Source organism: Mustela putorius, unplaced genomic scaffold, assembly GCF_011764305.1.
Source record: "Mustela putorius furo isolate JIRA1106 unplaced genomic scaffold, ASM1176430v1.1 tig00004007_pilon_pilon_pilon, whole genome shotgun sequence".
Taxonomy (NCBI): domain Eukaryota; kingdom Metazoa; phylum Chordata; class Mammalia; order Carnivora; family Mustelidae; genus Mustela; species Mustela putorius.
Genome location: NW_025422145.1, coordinates 12,792,805 through 12,813,091, shown reverse-complemented (window position 1 = coordinate 12,813,091; position 20,287 = coordinate 12,792,805). Strand labels below are relative to the sequence as shown.

At 48.1% G+C, this 20,287-nt stretch overlaps 1 protein-coding gene across 5 annotated transcripts in view; it reads left to right on the top strand.

The window, feature by feature from the left end:
* The window catches only part of CLUAP1 (clusterin associated protein 1), a 32,366-nt gene extending 12,645 nt beyond the window's left edge, over positions 1 to 19,721 (top strand). For 2 of the 5 annotated variants that reach the window (XM_013055066.2, XM_013055068.2), the window contains 9 exons: positions 209 to 292; positions 2,919 to 3,052; positions 6,559 to 6,700; positions 8,658 to 8,730; positions 9,593 to 9,670; positions 12,945 to 13,052; positions 15,549 to 15,604; positions 15,858 to 15,914; positions 18,895 to 19,721. In XM_013055066.2, the coding sequence (XP_012910520.1) occupies positions 209 to 292; positions 2,919 to 3,052; positions 6,559 to 6,700; positions 8,658 to 8,730; positions 9,593 to 9,670; positions 12,945 to 13,052; positions 15,549 to 15,604; positions 15,858 to 15,914; positions 18,895 to 19,038 (876 nt within the window). In that variant the 3' untranslated portion in view covers positions 19,039 to 19,721. The remainder of the gene's footprint in view (positions 1 to 208; positions 293 to 2,918; positions 3,053 to 6,558; positions 6,701 to 8,657; positions 8,731 to 9,592; positions 9,671 to 12,944; positions 13,053 to 15,548; positions 15,605 to 15,857; positions 15,915 to 18,894) is intronic. The other 3 variants (XM_013055071.2, XM_013055070.2, XM_004750559.3) reach the window with 3 other exon arrangements.
* Positions 19,722 to 20,287: the final 566 nt, after the last annotated feature.

The window sequence follows — 20,287 nt, the reverse complement described above, 5'->3', positions numbered from 1 at the left end:
CAGTGGGGTCTGGGGTGTTTTTCTTTTTTTAAAGAAAAAAAAGAAGAGACATTTGGAAGAGGTGCTAGAAGAAGTGTTTCTGTATCAGAGATGCACCCTGTGATGGAACTTTGAGAACTAGTCCATAAGCCATATCCAGATCTGGGGATTTATTTTGAGAATTGCTTTTCTGAAAGTGTGTGTAATTCCATTTCATTGTTTCCCATAGGAATTGAGAACAGAAGCTATTGCCAGGCCTCTGGAAATAAACGAAACTGAAAAAGTGATGAGAATTGCAATAAAAGATATTTTGGTAAGATTATTTGCTTTTATTTAATGTTTTTGTGCCTGGAACTTGAAAATACTGATTTATTCCCTGCCTCCTCAAGAAACACCAACCCTTGGCCTAGTGACAGAGAAGGGGTATGATCGTGGGGAAATGGGAAATGCAGAGGACGTTCAAGGATACATTCTAGGTTACTTTTTTCCCCTTGTTATAAATATGAACAACTTATCCCCCCAAATTTGTCAGTTTTAATAATTTAATAATTTGATTAAATTCTTCAATTTTCCTAAGTAATGCTCTATTTAAGGGACTCTTCATACTTTAACCACTTCCTTGCTGCTGGGCATTTAAGTGATTTTCATGTTTTCCATTTATTTATTTATTTATTTATTTATTTGGGTGCTGAAACATGGGCACAGAGATTTCTTTCTCTCTCTCTCTCTCTCATTTTATTTTATTTTTTTAAAAGATTTTATTTATTATTTATTTGACAGACAGAGATCACAAGTAGGCAGAAAGGCAGGCAAAGAGAGAGGAGGAAGCAGGCTCCTTGCTAAGCAGAGAGCCCGATGCAGGGCTCGATCCCAGGACCCTGAGATCATGATCTGAGCTGAAGGCAGAGGTTTAACCCACTGAGCCACCCAGGCGCCCATCCCTTTTTTTAAAGATTTTTTATTTTGCAAGAGAGAGAGGAAGCATGTGCCACACACATGCAAGCATGAGCAGGGGGAAGGGCAGAGGGAGAAGCAGACTCCCTGCTGAGCAGGAAGCCGGACAAAGGACTTCATCCCAGGACCCTGATATCATGATCTGAGCAGAAGGCAGATGCTTAACTGACTGAGCCCCCCCAGGTGCCATTTTCTTTCTTTCTTCTTGAAGAATGGGTGGCACATGGGGTTAGTTCCAGGCGTGCACCGTGGATGGCGAGCACCTTTTAACGTGTCTGTGCTTGCAAAAGGTCCATGATACGTGATAATTCTGAAAACAAAACCGAAGCAATAGCATGAATAATAGGGTTACGATCTGTAAGCCATTTGTTTCAGAAAGCTAGGGGAAATTGTGTCTATCACACAGATACTTTTTTTTTTTTCACTTTTTTTTTTTGAAAGATTATTAGAGTGTCTGGGTGCATGCATGTGCTGGCAAGAGTCAGAGGGAAAGAGAATGTCAAGCAGCCTCCCAGCAGAGCGCAGAGCCCAGCGCAGGGCTAGTTCCCATGACCCCGAGATCATGACCTGAGCCAGAACTGGGGTCAGACACTTAAACAACTGAGCCACCCAGGTGCCCCGCTGGTATTTCATGTTTGAGGAGCACAGACCTTTAAAAAACTGCTTTTGTTTTTGAAGTCAGATACATCCACTAGGTGTTGTCTGACTGATTCAGAGAAGAGCCACCATCAGTGTGTGCTGTTCAGAAACTCGCCTTGTCTTCCTGTGAGAGTGAACTCATACCTCTTGTGGGGTTTTCCAATGGAGAGTGATATGATTATTTTCATGAAATTATTAGTGTACTTAGTTGAAAAAAGTTCAGCCGTAAGTAAAGAGTAAAAGTGGTTGCTCCCAGATATACACTGTCTTTGACAGTTACAGAGAGTGTCTGGGCTCCTTCGAGGAGTTCTTCATGGACCCTTCGAGGAGTTCTTCATGGACCCTAGAACTCCTTTGAGGAGTTCTTCATGGACCCTAGACCATAGACCTGCAGGTAGACAGTCCCTCCGTGTTTCCAGGGCGTGACACATTGTGCCGAAGTACTGGGGGGAGAACCCCCTGTCGGGCATCAGGAACTTAAGGCCGAGTTGGCACATCAGAACCCAGAAAGCAACGGCACACTCAGCTGGCTGGTTCCAGATGTGGTTCCTAATGCGGCAGATTGCAGCTGAGCTGTAGGCCTGCCCGGCCAGCTTCCCAGGCGACACGGGTGTGAAGACTGTGCATTCATTCTGACCTCCACTTGTCAGATGAACTTGGTCTTGTGATACAGCAGAAAGGCCTGCGTGTTTTGTCCGTGATCTCTCTTCCCCTTCACTTTGTTTCTCTGCCCTAGCTGCCCAGGCTCCCTCCCAAAGGCTTGGTCCACTGAGGGAGCCGCTTTTTCGCTGACTTCACAGAGTGGTTTCCCTGTTTTAGTCTGTAGTTGAGGTGTACTTGCCAGCCGGAGGGAGGGGAAACCTTCTCTCTCAGTCCCAGCAGGCAGTGGACAAGGGCTGGGACCACCTGATGTTTCTTTTTGTCTCCTGGTGCATATATTCTGTGATGCAGATGTTTGTAACTAGGGGAGTGAGCAGAACAGTGAGAATAAAGGCCGACTGACAAGCCAGAGTGGTACGGCAGCCGTGTGAGCCAGTGACCGCGCACGACATCTAGGCCCGCTCCCTCTACTCGGGACACTGTTCCTTCCATCCTCCCTTGTTTGCATGGCTACAGACATCCTCTTTTCAGGGGAAAGGATGATCATTTTTTCTGGGTCTGTGTGACTTCCTGTCTGGAAACGGCTAACTGAGTGATGGCTTGGGGGAGTGTGCTTTGTGTGTTTACTTTTGCTTTTATGCAGCATGATGTCGCTGTGCCTGAGGAGCTATAGAATTCCTCTCTTCCGGGAGCCACGGGGAGTTGCTTCCTGGGCCTTCCTCTCATTCATTTCCTATTCAACGCAGGCGCAGGTGCAGAAGACTAAAGATCTGCTCAACAACGTGGCCTCTGACGAAGCTAACCTAGAAGCCAAGATCGAGAAGAGGAAGTTAGAACTGGAACGAAATCGGAAGCGGCTTCAGACTCTGCAGAGTGTCAGGTAGATCCAAACACCTGAAGAGTGGGTGGAAAGTTGTCTTGTACATTCTAGCAGCGTGAGGACAAGTGGTCAGTGGTGGTAGCCCCTCGGGCGTGGGGCCATCTGGACTGAGAGTGTGGGGGCCACACACGTCCTAACAACGCGCCCTGCCAGACTCGTCTTTACTGTTCTCAGTGTGCCTGGGAAACGGCTCCATTCTCGAACCTCCCTTCAGGGTTCTATGGCTTCTTGGAATGCAGGGCAGAGTTAGTGAACCCAGAGGGTGAAAGTTACCCACGGCTCGTCTCCTAAGATCTGTGCCTTGCCATGAACGAGGTTTAAGCAGAAGCACACTACCATTTCTTAGTTTGAGCAGATTTTAGACCTTTGTAATTCTTCACCAGTTCATCTTTCTTTTGACGTTCCCTCTCTGAAAGGGAACTTTTTCCAGGGACTGTGAATGGTACCGTCCAGGTCTTCGGACCCTTTCAAGTGGGTTCCTCGCATTTTCTTAGAGCCTTTCTCTTGCTCATTTCGCGCCCCCCTTCTCTTGCTCCGTCTCTTGTCAGTCTTTCTCCTGCATCACTGCTTTGCCTTTTCATTCTGCCTTTATTTTTCTCTCTTCCCTCCCATCTGTGTAGCTGCTCCATCTGTCTGAATGTCATGCATTTTGGAGATACTGGTGACTGGCCCACAACCTGACACTAGTTCTAACATCTGTGGGAAGATCTCCCCTGTAGACATGAGTAACCCAGGGAGCGGAAACCACAGGCAAGCCCATGCCCTTTCCACCTTTGTAGTCTGGGCCACCTGACACGGGTGTCTCATTAAAAAATTCTGCCTCTCAGGCATAAATTCATTTTTGTTAAGCCTTATGGCCTTTCAGTAGAAAAGTTTCTGTATTTTGCTCTAGTCCCAAAGATTATTTATTATTTTTTAGTTTATTTATTTAAAAGATTTTTATTTATTTATTTAACAGAGAGATAGAAAACACAAGTAGGCAGAGCAGTAGGCAGAGGGAAAGGAAGAAGCAGGCTCTCTGCTGAGCAAGGAACCCGATGCGGGACTTGATCCCAGGACCCTGGCATCATGAACTGAGCCAAAGGCAGCTGCTTAACCGACTGAGACACTCCGGCGCCCCTTATTTATTTTTTTAAAGATTTTATTTCTTTATCAGAGCACAGAAACCGTGGCCGGGGTGTACACAGAGGGATAGGGGGAAGCGGGCTCCCAGCTGAGCAGGGAGCTAGATGGAGGACTCAATCCCAGGCCTCTGGAATCATGACCCGAACTGAAAGCAGACACTTAACCAACTGAGCCATCCAGGCTTCCCTGTTTATATTGTTAAGAGAGTTTTCCCAGGGCACCTGGTAGCTCAGTGGGTTAAAGCCTCTGCCTTCAGCTCAGGTCATGATCCCAGGGTCCTGGGATTGAGCCCCACATCGGGCTCTCTGCTCAGCAGGGAGCCTGCGTCCTCTTCTCTCTCTCTCTGCCTACATGTAATTTCTATCTGTCAAATAAATGAATAAAGTCTTTAAAAGAAAAAAAAAAAAGAAAGTTCTCCCTGTAAGAGAAAAGAATAGATTCAGCAAACCAGTTGAAACAGGTTTTTGTGTTATGGTTTTGGTTTTCGATTTTATATTGTTAAACCTTAGCTTTGGGGGCACCTGGCGGTACAGTCAGTTAAGCGTTGGACTCTTGGTTTCAGCTCAGGTCTTGATGCAGCCCCATGTCGGGCCCCCACCCAGTGTGAGTCTGCTTGAGGGGTCCTCTCCCTCCCTCTCCTTCTGCCCCTCCCTGTGTGCAATCTCTCTCTCTCAAGAAAAAAAAAATTACAAAGTCTTTTTTAAAAATTTAGCTTCAGGGCGCCTGGGTGGCTCAGTGGGTTAAGCCACTGCCTTCGGCTCAGGTCATGATCTTAGGGTCCTGGGATCGACTCCCGTGTCAGGCTTTCTGCTCAGCGGGGAGCCTGCTTCCCTCTCTCTCTCTGCCTGCCTCTCTGTCTACTCTGATCTCTGTCTGTCAAATAAACAAATAAAATCTTTTTAAAAAAAAAAATTTAGCTTCAATTTGTTGCAACCTGCGTTTCCCTTTTTTGGGGGCTGAATATATTTTGGAGCACCCAAAATATATCGAGGAGTATACTTGAGGAGTATTATGCTCAAGTAAGATAATGTGTGTATTTAACTTCTTGATTTTGCGAGGTATATGTGATACAAGATAACTTTTTAAGTCTATTAAAATCCAAGGCATTTTGAGTAAGAGAAAAGACTGCAAAGCTTCATTGAAGATAATAAACTTAATGATGCTTAAAAATATGTGCCATGTATGTATCCATGCATAGGAAAGTCTGGAAGAATGCTTATCAATTATTAAGTGCTTATATATGGTGATAGAATTATGACTAATTTTTTTTAAAGATTTTATTTATTTATTTGAGAGAGAGACAGCATGAGAGGGCAGAGGGTCAGAGGGAGCCTGACATGGGACTTGATCCTAGGACCCTGGGATTATGACCTGAGCCAAAGGCAGTTGCTTAACCAACTGAGCCACCCAGGTGATCCAGATTATGAGTGATTTTTACTTTAGCCTTCATACTTTCAGGATTATTTCAAATTTTTACAAAGAGCTTTTGATTGTTTTGGGGTGGTGGTTTGTTTTGTTTTGTTTTGTTTTGTTTTGTTTTTATTTGAGAGAGAGAACATGCATGAGCAGGGGGACCAGGGGAAAGAGGGAGAGGGAGAAGCAGGTTTTCCACTGAGCAGGGAGCCCCACATGGGATGCGATCCCAGGACCCTGCGATCATGACCCTATCCAAAGGCAGACACTGAGCCACCGAGATGCCCCTAAGAGCTTTTGATTTATTTATTTATTTATTTTAAAAGATTTTATTTATTTGACAGAGAGAGAGGGAGATCACAAGTAGGCGGGGAAGCAGGCTCCCTGCTGAGCAGAGAGCCCAATGTGGGGCTCGATCCCAGGACCCTGAGACCATGACCTGAGCTGAAGGCAGAGGCTCAACCCACTGAGCCACCCAGGCGCCCCGAGCTTTTGATTTAAAAAAAAAAAGAAACAATAGGTATGTTCATTTTGAGGGGAGGGAGGAGAAAAGGAAAATCAACTTCATTTATTAAGATTTTATTTATTTATTAGAGATATTTTATTTATTTATTTATTTATTAGAGCTGGCCCCTCATGCTAGCTCGTGCACGAAACAGTGCTCTCTTTTTAATGTTTAGAGAGATTATAAGTAGGCAGAGGCAGGCAGAGAGAGAGAGAGGAGGAAGCAAGCTTCCCCCTGAGTAGGGAGCCTTATGCAGGGCTTGATCCCAGGACCCTGAGATCATGACCTGGGCCGAAGGGCAGGCGCTTAACCATCTGAGCAACCCAGTCGCCCTGGAAAATTAACTTTAAACAGCTACAAGTTGAAGAACCATCTCCACCTATAGGCTTTCCACAGCAAATTATGATGGGACCCAGAACTCACAGTATAATCTTTCACTTTGTATTTCATTCGCTTGTTCCAGGCCAGCGTTTATGGATGAATATGAGAAGATCGAGGAGGAGTTGCAAAAGCAGTACGACATTTATCTAGAGAAATTTCGAAATCTGGCTTATCTGGAACAGCAGCTCGAAGACCATCACAGGATGGAGCAAGAGAGGTTTGAGGCAAGTGCTTGGCCCGTAGGTCTGCTGCAAATGGCATTGTGGAAAAAAAAAATCTGTGAGTGTTTTTTCGCCACGATCAAGTCTGAGGATTGCTCATGTAATTCTTTTGTGTTGCTTTTAGTGTAGCCTGGACTCGAAGGTTGTCGGCTTTCTGATGGGTTTGGTCAGTTAGACTGCACACAGGACCAATGTGTGACCTGTGTTGTTGCACAGACTAAGCTTAGAAGAGCCTGTGCTTGCTTCAGTGCTGTGCTGTCACTGGCTTGAAATTCCTCATAGTTTGTTTTTTAAGATTTTATTTATTTATTTGAGAGAGAGAGAATGAGAGAGAACACGACGGGGAGAAGGTCATTGGGAGAAGCAGACTCCCCATGGAGCTGGGCGCCCGATGCGGGACTCGATCCTGGGACACTGTTGGGACCATGACCTGAGCTGAACACAGATGCTTAACCAACTGAGCCACCCAGGCGCCCCGAAAGTCTTCATAATTTTTAAAATGCATTTTAATTTGCACTGAGTCCTGCAGACTAGGTAACTGGTCTTGGGTGAAGATCTAAAAACTTGCTTGGTCAGCTCACTGAAAGATTTTTCCTGGTTGAATCATCCAAATTGAATCATCCAAACCTGTGTATCAGAGATGAGGATGGAAATAAAGAGGAAGTGCAGTTTCTTGATTATTGTGGGAAATGTATACGACCCAGAACCAGAGGTTTTACAGGCTTCTCTCGTCCCAGCGCTCAAGGCCATTTAGGAAAGAACATTTCAGGTCCCATGAGCTGATAAATACAGAATTCAGAGCAAAGGAAGTTGGACCAAGTTACTAAAGGTTTTTTAATTGTTCTTATGCCTTGGGGATATTTCTACTTAACCCCAGGAGTGGTCACTTGGAATCTTTGTTCATGATGAATTCGGTCTACAGTCTCCCTTTCTCACGCTGTCCTTGACAGCTTTCGGTATAAAGGTTACGCTCGCCTTCCTACAAACCTGGGTGTTTGGAACAGGCGAAGCTGCCCTGGGGCACAGGAGGCCTGGCTGGAGGTAGGTGCCGCCCTCCTGCGGGCACCTTTCCCTCGGCAAGGAGCCCGCTGCCACCGTTGCTCTAGGGTAAGGGCGGGCTGTGGAGCCACGGGGCCTGGGACAGGCACATTTGGAGGGCAGTGGCAAGAGCCTGGAGTTCAGGACATTTTAAAAGTTGGGTGTCTGGGCCAGTGACAGTAAATTATCCTTCCGTGCTGTCATGTGGGGCCGCTGAGCGGGCAAAGAGAGTGCCAGGAGGGACGCATGTCCCTCCATCCTTCGGCAGCTGCTTGGCTCTTCTGTGCTCGCCCCTCCGCTCTGTGCTTACAGCGCTGGCCCCTCACGCTAGCTCGTGCACGGAACACTGCTCTCTTTTTAATGTTTAGGACAACAGAGTTTTAAAAGCCAGTCTCTTCTCCTGTTCCCTCTTTTGACAGTGATCAGGGCCACATTAGGCAGCCCAGCTGAAGCATTAGTTTTTGTCCCCCTAGGAGTTAGACTAATATTTCTTTCTCTTTTCAGCCTAATCAGTCTCACCATTTTGCCTCTTTTGGGGCTGGAGTTGTGCAGAACTTTATTCTTTAGGAGCAGGAGGCCTGTACTGTCCCATAGTTAATGCATCTGTTCCCGTGTCCACATCCCACGGAGGCACCCGTGGTCACACGGGATGGCCTCTTGCCATGTCACTGCGTTCTCCGCAGGGCTGGGCAGGCCAGTCACCCCCTCTGCTGCCTCCTGTTCTCTGGGCTGCTGCTGGCAGAGAGTGGGGCAAGCGGCCCGGCCTGAGCTTGTGCTCAGGTGGTGGTGGTCTGTTCGCGTAGTTTAGATCTCTGTGGGATCTGTAGCCCGGACTTAGCTCTATGTACCCAGGTGTTAAAGAATAATGAAACAGCCCCCAAAAGGGTCCTGTCTTCTGAGTCTTGTGTTTGCTGTTCCATAGGAAGCCGAGAACACTCTGCGCCTGATGCAGAACAAGCTGAAGGAGGAGGAGAAGCGCCTGCTCCGCAGTGGAAGTAAGGCCAGGCTCCCAGTCAGCGCGGTCTCCCCGGGCGAGCGCTGGGGGCCTCAGAAAACCTCTGTGTGTATTTTCTTTTCAAAAGGCAGTTTTCAAACAAGTTTTGTATCAGGTACTGTTTTAATTCACTCCAGAGCTTATGGGGCTGGTTCAAGTTACATAACATTTAAAGCACTTTGGTTTTCTTGTCACCTAAAATATCATTTTCCTGTTTGAAGGTTTTAATTGCAGATAATACGTAACTAGAAAAGAGAGCCCAGTCTCGGAGGTCTGTAGGGTGCCTTGTTTTCGGGCTGACTGATGGAAAGCAAGTGTCGTGATGCCGTGCATGCGAATGGCTTAGTCGCTTAGAGTGAGTCCCCTACTTACATACCCATCCTAGGCCCCCAGTGACCCAAGATGATCAGCGAGGCTGTTGTCTGTAGGGAGATGGGGTTACCTATATATAGGAGCTTGATGCTGGGGAGGACTGTTCTCCACGACTGGTTAGCGTGCTTCATCCGTGAACTTGACCGAGATGTCAGGTCAGCCTCAGGACCAGTGGCAGCACTCAGTCTTCATGCTGCGTGTCTCAGACTGCCTCCTTCTCTTGCTTGCTGCTCTCTTTTTTAAGATGAAATATTTTATTCTCCTGTGCTTGAGGATGCCATACCTGGGGCTTCAGGCTTGTACGTGAGAGAGCTCTCTCTCTCTCTCTCTTTGTATCTCTCTCCTTTCCTGCTTGTTATATGCCTCTCTCTCCTAAATCTCAGGAAACTCTTGAGGGAGAATAGGGACTGCTGGAGAATCCTTTAGGGGCAAGCGTAGGGAATTCCAAGGGCCTCTCTAGCCAAAGCAGCCCCTCACCTTTATGGTTCCAGGTCAGCCAGGAGAGCCTGAAGCGGCCCTAAGTGATAAGCCTGCGTGGAGTTTATCCTCTCCCGAGAGGCCCAGCACAGGTAAGAGCCCCAATGGGTTGGCTGCACCTTTCTCTGTTCCCAGGCCAGCACGTGAGGCCTTTCTCACTGATCTTGCTATATTCTTCTGAACTCAGACTTAATTTTGTGATCCGTAGGTTTGGGATCTCTTGAAGGACAAGCATTCGTAGGAGCATCTCTGATTTAGCTTTTTTGGGAAAAATAATTTCCAGCTTAACACAGCTGAATGAGGGATAGCACTTAATTAGCTTGGGATGGTGAAGAAGGTAGGAAAATATGAAGGGCTAGTCTCAGTGCTGCTCAGCCGAAAGTTCTTAGGGTGTGCTGCCTTTCTTTGCTTTGCTGTATATGTGGGAACATTGCCCAGAGAATTGGGATTGGGGGGCGGATATAAAAAGGAAGACCTTCTGAACTTCTCTGAAAAGAAAGACCTAATAGAACACAGACATGAATTATGGGTGAGAATGGGCAAAATTCAGGAGCTGGAAGAGATCATCGCGTTTAGACCACTCTGCAGGCAGCTGATTGAGCGCCGGAAGCATTGTTGAGTCTCTCTTCTGGGCGTGAAGGATTCATTAATGGACAAAAGACAGGGATCTCTGCTTTAAGCAGTGTACTTGCCAGTGAGGAGATGAGCATAGAGCAAGCTGTATGCAGAAGGTAAAAAATGCCCTGGGGGGGACAGTAGAGCAGAGAAGCGGGTGGAGAGGGTGGGGTGGAATTGTATTTTAAGTAGGGGTCACAGTAGGCATCTCTCTAGGCCTCAATAGGAGATGCTGTTGAAGCAAAGCCTCAGTCTGTGGATGTGAGGAGAAAGGAGGCACCAGGTGAGAGTCCTGGGAGTGAGTAAGAGCGTGGGAAGCAGAGCCCAGTGAGGCAATGAGCTCTGCTGAATGTGTGAATGCAGGACTTGAACTGAGGCAGGACAGACGAGCTGGAAGGCGGATCGTGTGCTGAAGGGCTCCCATCTGACGCTCCTGTCTCCTCTGTTGAGCGGAGTTGAAGTCACCAAACTGGCTTTGTGGGTTTGGAGGAAGGGACTTGAAGAAGCGAGAGAAAGTCTGAGTGCTTAGAGATAGGAGAACGCCCTAGGAGCAAGGCCAAGTATTTTGTTCAGATGCTCTGTACTAAGTAAGGCAGCCTTCATCTTCCCACCATTCTTTTAAACCTCGCTGCGGGTGGTACATTCATAAAATGACTGAGAAATTTCTAGAAAGCACTTTAGTAACCTTACTGTGGTTTAGTTTTTATGTTCTAGTGGAGAGCAGACATTCCTGCATTTCACACTTACTTTACTGCCTCCTGCATGCTGGCATCGTACTGGTGCTCGGGACAGTGATGCGTGAGGCGCTCGGAAAGCTCAGCGCCTGAACTGTGCTGCTTAGTACCTCGCAACAAGCCACGTGTGACTCTTTTTGGTTTTTTTAAAAGATTTTATTTATTTATTTGACAGAGAGAGATCACAAGTAGGCAGAGAGGCAGGCAGAGAGTGAGAGAGAGGGAAGCAGGCTCCCTGCTGAGCAGAGAGCCCGACGCGGGACTCGATCCCAGGACCCTGAGATCATGACCTGAGCCGAAGGCAGTGGCTTAACCCACTGGGCCACCCAGGCGTCCCTCTTCCAGGATTTTTACAGTTACAACTCATAATTTAGATTTCTGATCCATTTTGAGTTAATTTTTGTATGTCGTGTTAGGTAGGGGTCCAACCTCATTGTTGGGTATGGGGCTGTCCAGTCGTTCAGCACCATCTGTTGGAAAGACTATTCTTGACTCTGAATTTATGGGCACTCTCTCTTGTCTGCCATATTTAATATTATTTTTTTTAAGACGTTATATGAGAGAGAGTGAGTGAGAGCACATAAGCAGGGGAAGTGGCAGGCAAAGGGAGAGGGAGAAGCAACAGGGAGTTTGATCCCAGGACCTGGAGACGGTGACCCAAGCCGAGGACAGACACTGAACCACTGAGCCACCCTGGCACACCGCCATGCTTTATTTTTTTAAAAAGATTTTATTTATTTATTTGACAGAGAGAGAGAACATGAGTAGGCAGAGAGGCAGGCAGAGAGAGGGGAGGAAGCAGGCTTCCCCCTGAGCAGAAAGTTGGATGCAGGGCTCGATCCCAGGACCCCAAGATCATGACCTGAGCCGAAGGCAGAGGTTTAACCCACAGAGGCACTCAGGTGCCCCAGGAATTTCATTTTAGTCATAAATTTGTGTTACTATTTCAGCATGTTCTTTGAGTAGGCTTCTATGCGGTGATCGTTGTCAGCTAGTTTGTGCTGAGTCCCGTGCTGGGTGCCCGTGCTGGGTGCTCGTCCTCATGCTTGCCCAGGCTCCCAGGTTTGCCTTTCCATGCGGAGAGCACGACTCATCCTCCACGGGGAGGGAAGTGGAGCCCTTTCGGATGCAGCTGCCGTTTCCCTACCCCCTATCACAGGGGCTAAGCAAAGCCTTTTCACAGATACACAATTACTACTGTCCTTCCACACTGACTTCTGACTCAAGTAATCAGAACAGCAACTGCAAACTCCTTCAGTTCCGTCGTCCAAAACCAGTGTGTCTCCCTGGTCACAGGCAGTCAGGTTGGATGGCGAAAGCTTTTTATCTCCACTGTGGAAATGCTCCTTCTCTAGGTTCACTGTCGGAAACGTCCCACCAGAGTGCAGGAGAGTATTTAAGAAATCAGTGTATAAGGCTGTTGCACTGAGAACGACCTCTCTTTATATATGCCCGTGATGGAATTCTCTCCTGGAAACAGTGTCCTGAGTACCAGCTCCCGTCACTATGCACTAGGTCGCCATCTTTCGTGGGCCAGTCGCGTGCTTGGACCTTGCTGGCCTGGTCTCTGTCTTGCCTATGGGCTTGTTTGGCACAGTCACTCACCTTTGCAGTGGGTTCCACTTCCTCATCTTTGTTATCCACAAAGAGCTCAAGTTGGGGTAACACTGAACAGAGAGTGATACCCCCCCAACTAACCAAGAACTTCCAGCTACCTTGACAGCTGGCTGTTCAATTTTTAGTTTCAGCTACCAGCATAGTGTTTCTAGTTTATGTATTCTGACACCTTGCTTTGGAAGGTTATTAAAACAAACGAACAAACAAATAAACCAGTATATCATGGTCTGCGTTAACTCCTAAGTATCTACAGGCAAATCCCAAGAGTCTCATAAAATCTAATGCCCTAAAAGAAGGCTGAGAAGTGCAGACGGTTTTGCACAAGAGCCTTGTGGCTAGAAGCTGTTCTAGCAGCAATGATGGAGACCCCCTTTCGTTCTGTGTTCTTGTGTTCTCCTAGGTAATGATGACTCGGACATTGACATCCAGGAAGATGATGAATCTGACAGTGAACTGGAGGAGAGGCGGCTGTCCAAGCCGCGGACGGCCATGGAGGTGCTCCTGCAAGGTACCACACTGCTTTCCTTGCCCTCCTCCCAGCGCCCCGTCACAGAATGCTGCCTTTTGTGTAGCCGGACTAAGCCCTTCAACTGCTCACCTTTGCTGCTAATACTCTTACCTGTGGTGCCAAGAAAAGTTGGTTGTTCTTTGTGGCCCGGGTTTCTCACAGAGGCCATCGCAATCCCTGGCCTCTGGCACAGAGCTGTATTCTACCCGTTTTGGGTCCAAACTGCTCTCAGTGCAGTGGCCTCCCCTATGATCAGAGAACCAGTGCATTGAGAAGGGATTCATACAACCATCTCTGCCTTTTAAAAATCTTCTAGTTTTTACTTTTTCACTGCTAAACACTCAAGCCAAAAAAAATCTATGGAGCAAATGTGGGTGTTTCCCACAAAACAGTGGGGTCTTCTTCATGTCCCACTTTCCACCCTAGAGAGGTTCTGGTCAGCGGCTGGGGGATGTGTCTTTCCAAATTGCCTTTCCACACGTATACAGTGAAATACAGACACAAAGATTGGCTGAGACATCTTTTAACCTAAATGGTACCAGACTTTGTGTATTGTTCTCAACTTGATTTTTAAAAAAAATTATTAAATATATTAGAACTCCTTCCATGTCAGTAAACTAGAAATCTGCTTCATTCTTTTGACAGCAGCAGAGTGTTCCGTAGCGTGACCGTACCCATAATTTACTTGGGCATTCACATATTAAAAGATCCTTTAAAAAATATTTATTTTTCCTCTTTCCTTTGTATATACGTCTTTCTGCTTATCTGCAATGTTTGTACCATTAAACGTGGGATTCTTAGGTCAAAGGTTATATAAATCTTTGTTTTGGTAGATACTACTAAGTTGCTTTATATTTGTCTTTAAAACATCTATCTACCAGCTGTTAATTTTTGGAGCGGTTTGCATTTTTATATACATCATACATTTCTGAGGTAAATTATCTTCATTTTATATTAAGTTTTGCTGCTAACTGCTCTTTTTTCGATTTTTACTTATTTATTTGTCAGAGAGAGAGCACACACAAGCAGGGGGTGCAGCTGGTAGAGGGGGAAGCAGACTCCCCACTGAGCAAGGAGCTTGATCCCAGGACCCTGGGATCATGACCCAAGCAGAAGGCAGATGCTTCACCCACTGAGCCACCGAGACGTCCCAGTCTTTTTTTTTCTTTTAAAGGTTTAAAAGTTTATTTTAGAGAGAGAGTGAGCAGGGGTGTGATGGGGGCTGGGCAGAGGGAATGGGAGAGAGGATCTCAAGCAGACTCCATACTGAATGTGGAGCCCAACGCGGGGCTTGATCCCATGACCCTGAGATCACGACCTGAGCTGAAATCAAGAGATGCTTGACAACTGAGCCACCCAGGCGCCCCTTTCCTCTTAGTTTTAACAGCTTCGTCATGCAAATAGAGGCTAGGGGTCATGGCTCCCACTCAGCAGATGGGAGCTGAGGCTCTGAAAAGGGTGAAAAGGGATGTGATCGTCTCAGGAAACCCTGATAGAGGCACTGGTGCTCCTGAATTCTGCTTACCGCCCAGCCACCAAAACGAAAATCTCAGAACTGTAAATAAGGGCTTTAGACAACACAAGGTTTGCATTTTATCTGACCAAGGGTGGTCACCCCAAGCCTGTCCTGAGCGAGCTCCTCTCTGAGCTGCCCTCCCTGCCTTCGCCCCGCAGCGTACACCTGGGTCCCTGGTGCTCCTTTCTCGGGGGTTGAGTGTGAGAGTGGCTGTCCACCTCCTGCCAGGGAAGGACAGCTCCTGGGTGTTTGCAGAAGTCACAGACAGGTGACCATGACTTCCAGAGAAGAGGGGAGAATCACTGAGGCAATGTGGGTGTTTTGAAAGATGAACTAATAGCAATCCTTAGAAGTTTCCCTCTTTGGAGATCAGACATAGGTTCAGATACGAGTAACACTGGTCCGTGCAGGGAGGCGGCCTTTCTTTTTTCAGCAGATGGCACAGCTCTTCTACCACCTAGATACCCAGAGTGGGGGTCAGTGGTTTTTCTGAAAACATGTCCAGGATGTGTATTTAGTGTTCTGGTTTGAGTTGCGATTGTATTTTATTGCCCTTTTCCTTTTTCTCAAAGTGGAAATGCAGAAAATCCATTACTGTTTCTTTCTTTTTTTTTTTTTAAAGAAGATTTTATTTATTTATTTGACAGAGATCATAAGTAGGGAGAGAGGCAGGCAGAGAGAGAGAGAGGAGGAAGCAGGCTCCCCGCTGAGCAGAGAGCCTGATGTGGGGCTCAATCCCAGGACCCTGAGATCATGACCTGAGCCGAAGGCAGAGGCTTAATCCACTGAGCCACCCAGGCGCCCTTCCATTACTGTTTCTTGGCAGTTTTGATCATTTAGATGAGACTTAAGTAAATATTTTAGTTGATTCTGTTTTTTTCCAATTTTCTAAGGGAAACAAATCTTGAATGCCATTTCTTGTCCCCCCCCCTTTTTTTAACAAGGTTTTCATAATTTCTTCACACTTTGGTTCTTCTCAGGAAGACCTGGCAAACGCATCGTGGGCACAATGCAGGGCGGAGACTCCGATGACGACGTGAGTCCCGACCAGCTCCCTTTAGCAGCTCCGTTCTTCACGCTCCCGGGCTGGTTTCCTAGACTGGCTGAGTCAACAGGCTGAGCGCGAGGGGCTGCCTCCCAGTCTGGCCCGCTGCTGGCTGTGCGCTGGAGTTCGAGGAGCCCGACTCTTCTCTGCTTGTGGATGGCTCTTTTCTTTTCAAATGAATGTGCTTGCTCTCCCCCCACTTTTTTTTCCTTCTCACTGTTCTTTCCATTCTCGCTTTCCAAAGATGGAAGCAGCACCAGCTCTCTTAGGTAAATGCAAGACTTCCAGCTCCAAGAAGCAGGTTGGTTTTCTTTTTCATTGTGTGTGTGCGCGCGCATGTGTGTGTGTGTGTGTGTGTTAGCCGACTCGGGGCCACCAGAGAGCCTTCCCCAGAAGTGATGCCTCTGTCTCCTGGGCGAGAGAATGCTTTCTCCTGCAAAGAATGGTGCAGTTGCCTGGAGGTCCCTTGCAAAAGATGGGTGTTGAGTGCTGAGCTAAGAAATGAGAAAGGCCATCAGGCCCTTGAAGTGTAACCTGGAAAAGAAGGGAACCTGCTGAGGGCCTGGGGTCAAGACTGACCCTCTCTTCAGTTCCATTCTGGGGAGGAAACAGGAAAAGGAGGCTCTCTTGAGACAAGGTCGTCAGGCTGGGCAGGAGGCTGCGACCTCAGGCCACTGGCGCCTTGCGTGTCCTTGAGGTAATACTGACGGGGAAACTCAATGGAATGGGGCCCTGCTGCCAGGGCTGCCGCATCCATCACCCTGGGCCTGCCTGCTTTGTGGCAGCCTCTGGCAAGCCTGTGAGGCCCCAGAGGCAAAGGGTGATTAGGCTGACAGACCACAGACCTCCTTATCAGGTCGTGCCCGCATGTGTCTGGAGCGTGGCAGTAGTGGCTACACAAGGACAGAGCATGAGCCTGACCTTGTACTAAAGATTATTTAGTAACAGCAGTGTATTTTGTCACCAAAATCCACAGAGGGAGAGAGAGGTCACTCAGGTTTGCTGGCCAAGATGCACAAAGAAGATCGAGCCTAGAAATCACAGAAGGTAGTCAGAGAAGCAGAGAAACCATGTCGGGCATTTTCTAACAGTCAGGGATGGGTGGTTATGTAGCTTCTGCCCATCCATCTCAGCCATTCGAGTTAGAAATATGTCTGGCCTGGGTGCTAGGGATGCCTGGACAGCACCGTCTGGCATCTTGTCTTCCGATACGCCTGGTCATGTGTGTAGCTTTCACAGAGCGAATGTCCGAGCTACAGCTGATGTCTCCCCTGTGCCTTGTGTTGCTTGTTTGTTTCCGGGATGCTGCCTCCACCTGCTCCGCAGGCACGCGGCCTTGTCCTTCACGGGCTCACCCTTCCACTTGACAGATAGTACCTAGTGGCTGTTACATGCAAGTGTTAGAGGTGATGGGCCACACGTCCCTGTCCTCAGGGAGCTTACATTCCAGCAGGAATCAACCGGCATGTCAGGTCACAGTGGCACGGAAAAAAAGCAGTTCAGGAGCAGAGTGACAGGGTTGAAGAAGATTGCTGTCTTTTGGGAAGTCTGGGAATATCTCTCTGGTAAGGTGACATTTGGGCAGAGGCCTGAATAGAAGGAAGGATGTGATGTGGGGAGGGGCATCTGAGGCCCAGGGACCAGAGATGGGGGCATGGTTGGAGTGGAGTGGGTTGGGGGCGGGAGCTGTGAGAGGGAGCAGGGGCCAGGCAGAGCTTCGCAGGACGTGATAAGGATCCAGAGAGTCTCTGAGTGCCGTAGGAAGGGACCGGAAATCGTGAGCCCTGCAGTGCCAAGAGCTAACATTAAAGAGACACCCATCGGGAGGCGTCTGCAGTAGTCCAGAGGTGCTGGCGGCTCAGCCTAAGGTAGTGGCAGCAGAGGTGTAAAGAAGTGGTCGGACTCTGGATGTTTCCAAGGTCAGAACATTGAAGTGTTGTTATTGGGCGTGGGGTGTGAGAAAGAGAGACAGAAATGGGTCATGATGGGCTAACAGTACGCATAGAGTCTGCATTTCCCCGAGCTGGGGCAGGCCTGAGCAGGGACGCGGAGAGCAGCGCAGGAGTTGGGATGTTCTGCATGCGCACGTTGCCTGCCAGCTATCTGCGTGCTGGAGTTGAGTAACCAGTTGGAGTTCAAGTGTGGTGTGCAAGGTCAGGTCTGGGCTGGCTGAATTGGGGAGCCATCATACTCAGGTGGTCTTCCAGCCACAAGGGTGATTGTGATTGTGTGGGGGAGAGAGTAGAAAGAGAAGAGGGGGCCCAAGGCTCTGAGCTGAGCCGAGTCGCAGAGTTACGGAGATAGAGGGCGTGGGGGTGTGCGAGACTGGGATGATGCCGGAGTGAGGTGGGGCAGGCCGCCGGATGGAAGGGCGCCCTGCAGCAGACTCGCTTTCAGGGAAGGAGCGGTCCTGTGCCCGATGCAGCCTGGAGGTTGGGAGACACCTGAGACTCACCACTGGATGTGAGTCCGCTGAGTGTTTCAGTGGATTGGCAAGGTGCAGGCCTGCTGAGTGTGCCGAGGAGGTAGTGAGAGGGGAAACCAGTAGGGTCGTGGGTTCAGAACTCCTGCGAGGAGTTTCATTGTTGCGGGGGTAAAGGAACAGGGCAGAGCAACTGGAGAGGAAGGTGGGATACACTTTGGGGTTTTTGTTTTGCTGTGTTTTTAAGAAGGAAATTGCCACATTTGTGTATGCTGGTGGCAATGATCTAGCTCGAGGCACTGGCCATCTTGGTTTACCTGGGACACAGGACCTGCAGTTTTAAAACGTGGCCGAGTTGGTCACCCTAGATCGAGGCAGTGGAGAGAGCGTTCCTCTTATTTTGCTCCTAATACCGATTCCCTGTGTGGCTTTCCATCCCTAATCCGGTAAACTGCAAAAAACAAGCAAACCAAAAAACCTAGCCCTCCTAATCTGCAAGCCCCGCCCTCCTTGCTGTGCTCTGGTGGGTGTCTGGTTCCCCAGGGGCAGAGCGGGGTCTGGGGAGTTGCGGTGCAGATCCAGTGGTGGTGCTGAGACCTCCGTGGGGAAGCCAGCCCCTGCGGCTGCATGCTGCCACCCGGAGCTCACTGGTCAGCTGATGCAGTCATGTGTGTATTTCTGCCAGGGGTGTGAGACCAGGGTCCCCCCTTATGCCTCCACAGCCCAACTGCTGCTCCGCCCAACTCTGCCTTCACATGCGGGCATTGCTGGTTACTGAGCTGCTGGCGAATGAGGGTCTTGGCTGACACGCTGCAGGGAGTGAGATGGGCCCTCAATTGTCTTTGTTGTCTTCCTATAGGAGGACTCCGAGGACAGTGAGATTGACATGGAGGGGGATGAAGACGACGATTTGGAAGAAGAGAGCGTTGCTCTCTCGCCAGCTAAGCCCACTCGAAGGGTCCGGAAGCCTGAGCCCCTGGATGAGAGCGACAATGACTTCTGACCCGTTTGCCCAAAGGACCTCACTGATTAAATCCCTCAGATCTATAGGTAAAAGGGAAGTTGGAAGGTTAGGAAGGAAACCCATTTTGTTCACTAAACCAGCTGGACTCGTTAACGAACACCACCTACTTGCTCTGTAGCCTCCCTTGTGTTACCCCACAGAGCTTCAGCGAGAATGAAGCAAGTCCCAGATGGGATGTAGGTTTGGTCTTACTTGTCTCCTGAAACGGGAAATGTGAGTGTTCTTAGAGATGCACCTGTTCAGGACAGACAGCCCAGGAGACGTAAGGGATGGCGGCATCGGGTCTCAGCTATTGTTGTGATGTGGTTTCCTCTCACAGTCGGGGGGATGGACATGGGGCTGCGCTCCAGGACTGTTCAGGAATTGTGGGGAAGCGTCCGAGTCCTCCTCACCGGTACAGTTTGGGATAGTTACTGTACATCGGCTTTTAACTCTAGCTTTTGTTTTGTCATCCTATTTTCTTGCTTCTGTATGTTCACAATACCAAGCTTTAAATGTATTTTGCTAAAATGTTCCGAATGAACGTTAGCTAAGTTAGATGAAAACCCACTGTCCTTAAAGATCAGGTAACAGAGATATGCTGCAGAATATGAATGTTCCATTTTCTCTCAGAAGGTTGGCATTCCTCCTCAGGAAAGCAAATAAAGAAGTGTTGGTACACACTTGTGTTTCTGACTCTAAAAAGATGAACCAGAGGGGCGCCTAGGTGGCTCAGTGGGTTAAAGCCTCTGCCTTCAGCTCAGGTCATGATCCCAGGGTCCTGGGATCGAGCCCCGCATCGGACTCTCTGCCCAGCAGGGAGCCTGCTTCCTCCTCTCTCTCTGCCTGCCTCTCTGTCCACTTGTGATCTCTGCCTGTCAAATAAATAAATAAAATCTTTAAAAAAAAAAAAAAAGATGAACCAGAATGCGTTAGATTGAATAGCACTAGAATAATTAGCCTGATGTGAAGTGAGAAGCGGCAGATGGAGTCGTTTTGTTTTTCTGATGCGGAAAACACAGAGCAGTTTTCATTTAGATTTCAGTTCTAAAGTCAGAAGTCTTCCGAAGTTATTTAATTCATAATAAATGTATTTAATTCCATGTTTTTATATCATTATATAAGTTTTACTTGAAAGTATAATTATGTTGTTTATTTGCACTATAACGTAAATACATAGGAGAAGCTCATAGGTTACTGTGGTACATGTAAATTTTTAGAAGATGATGTGACAATTATTTCTACCTTT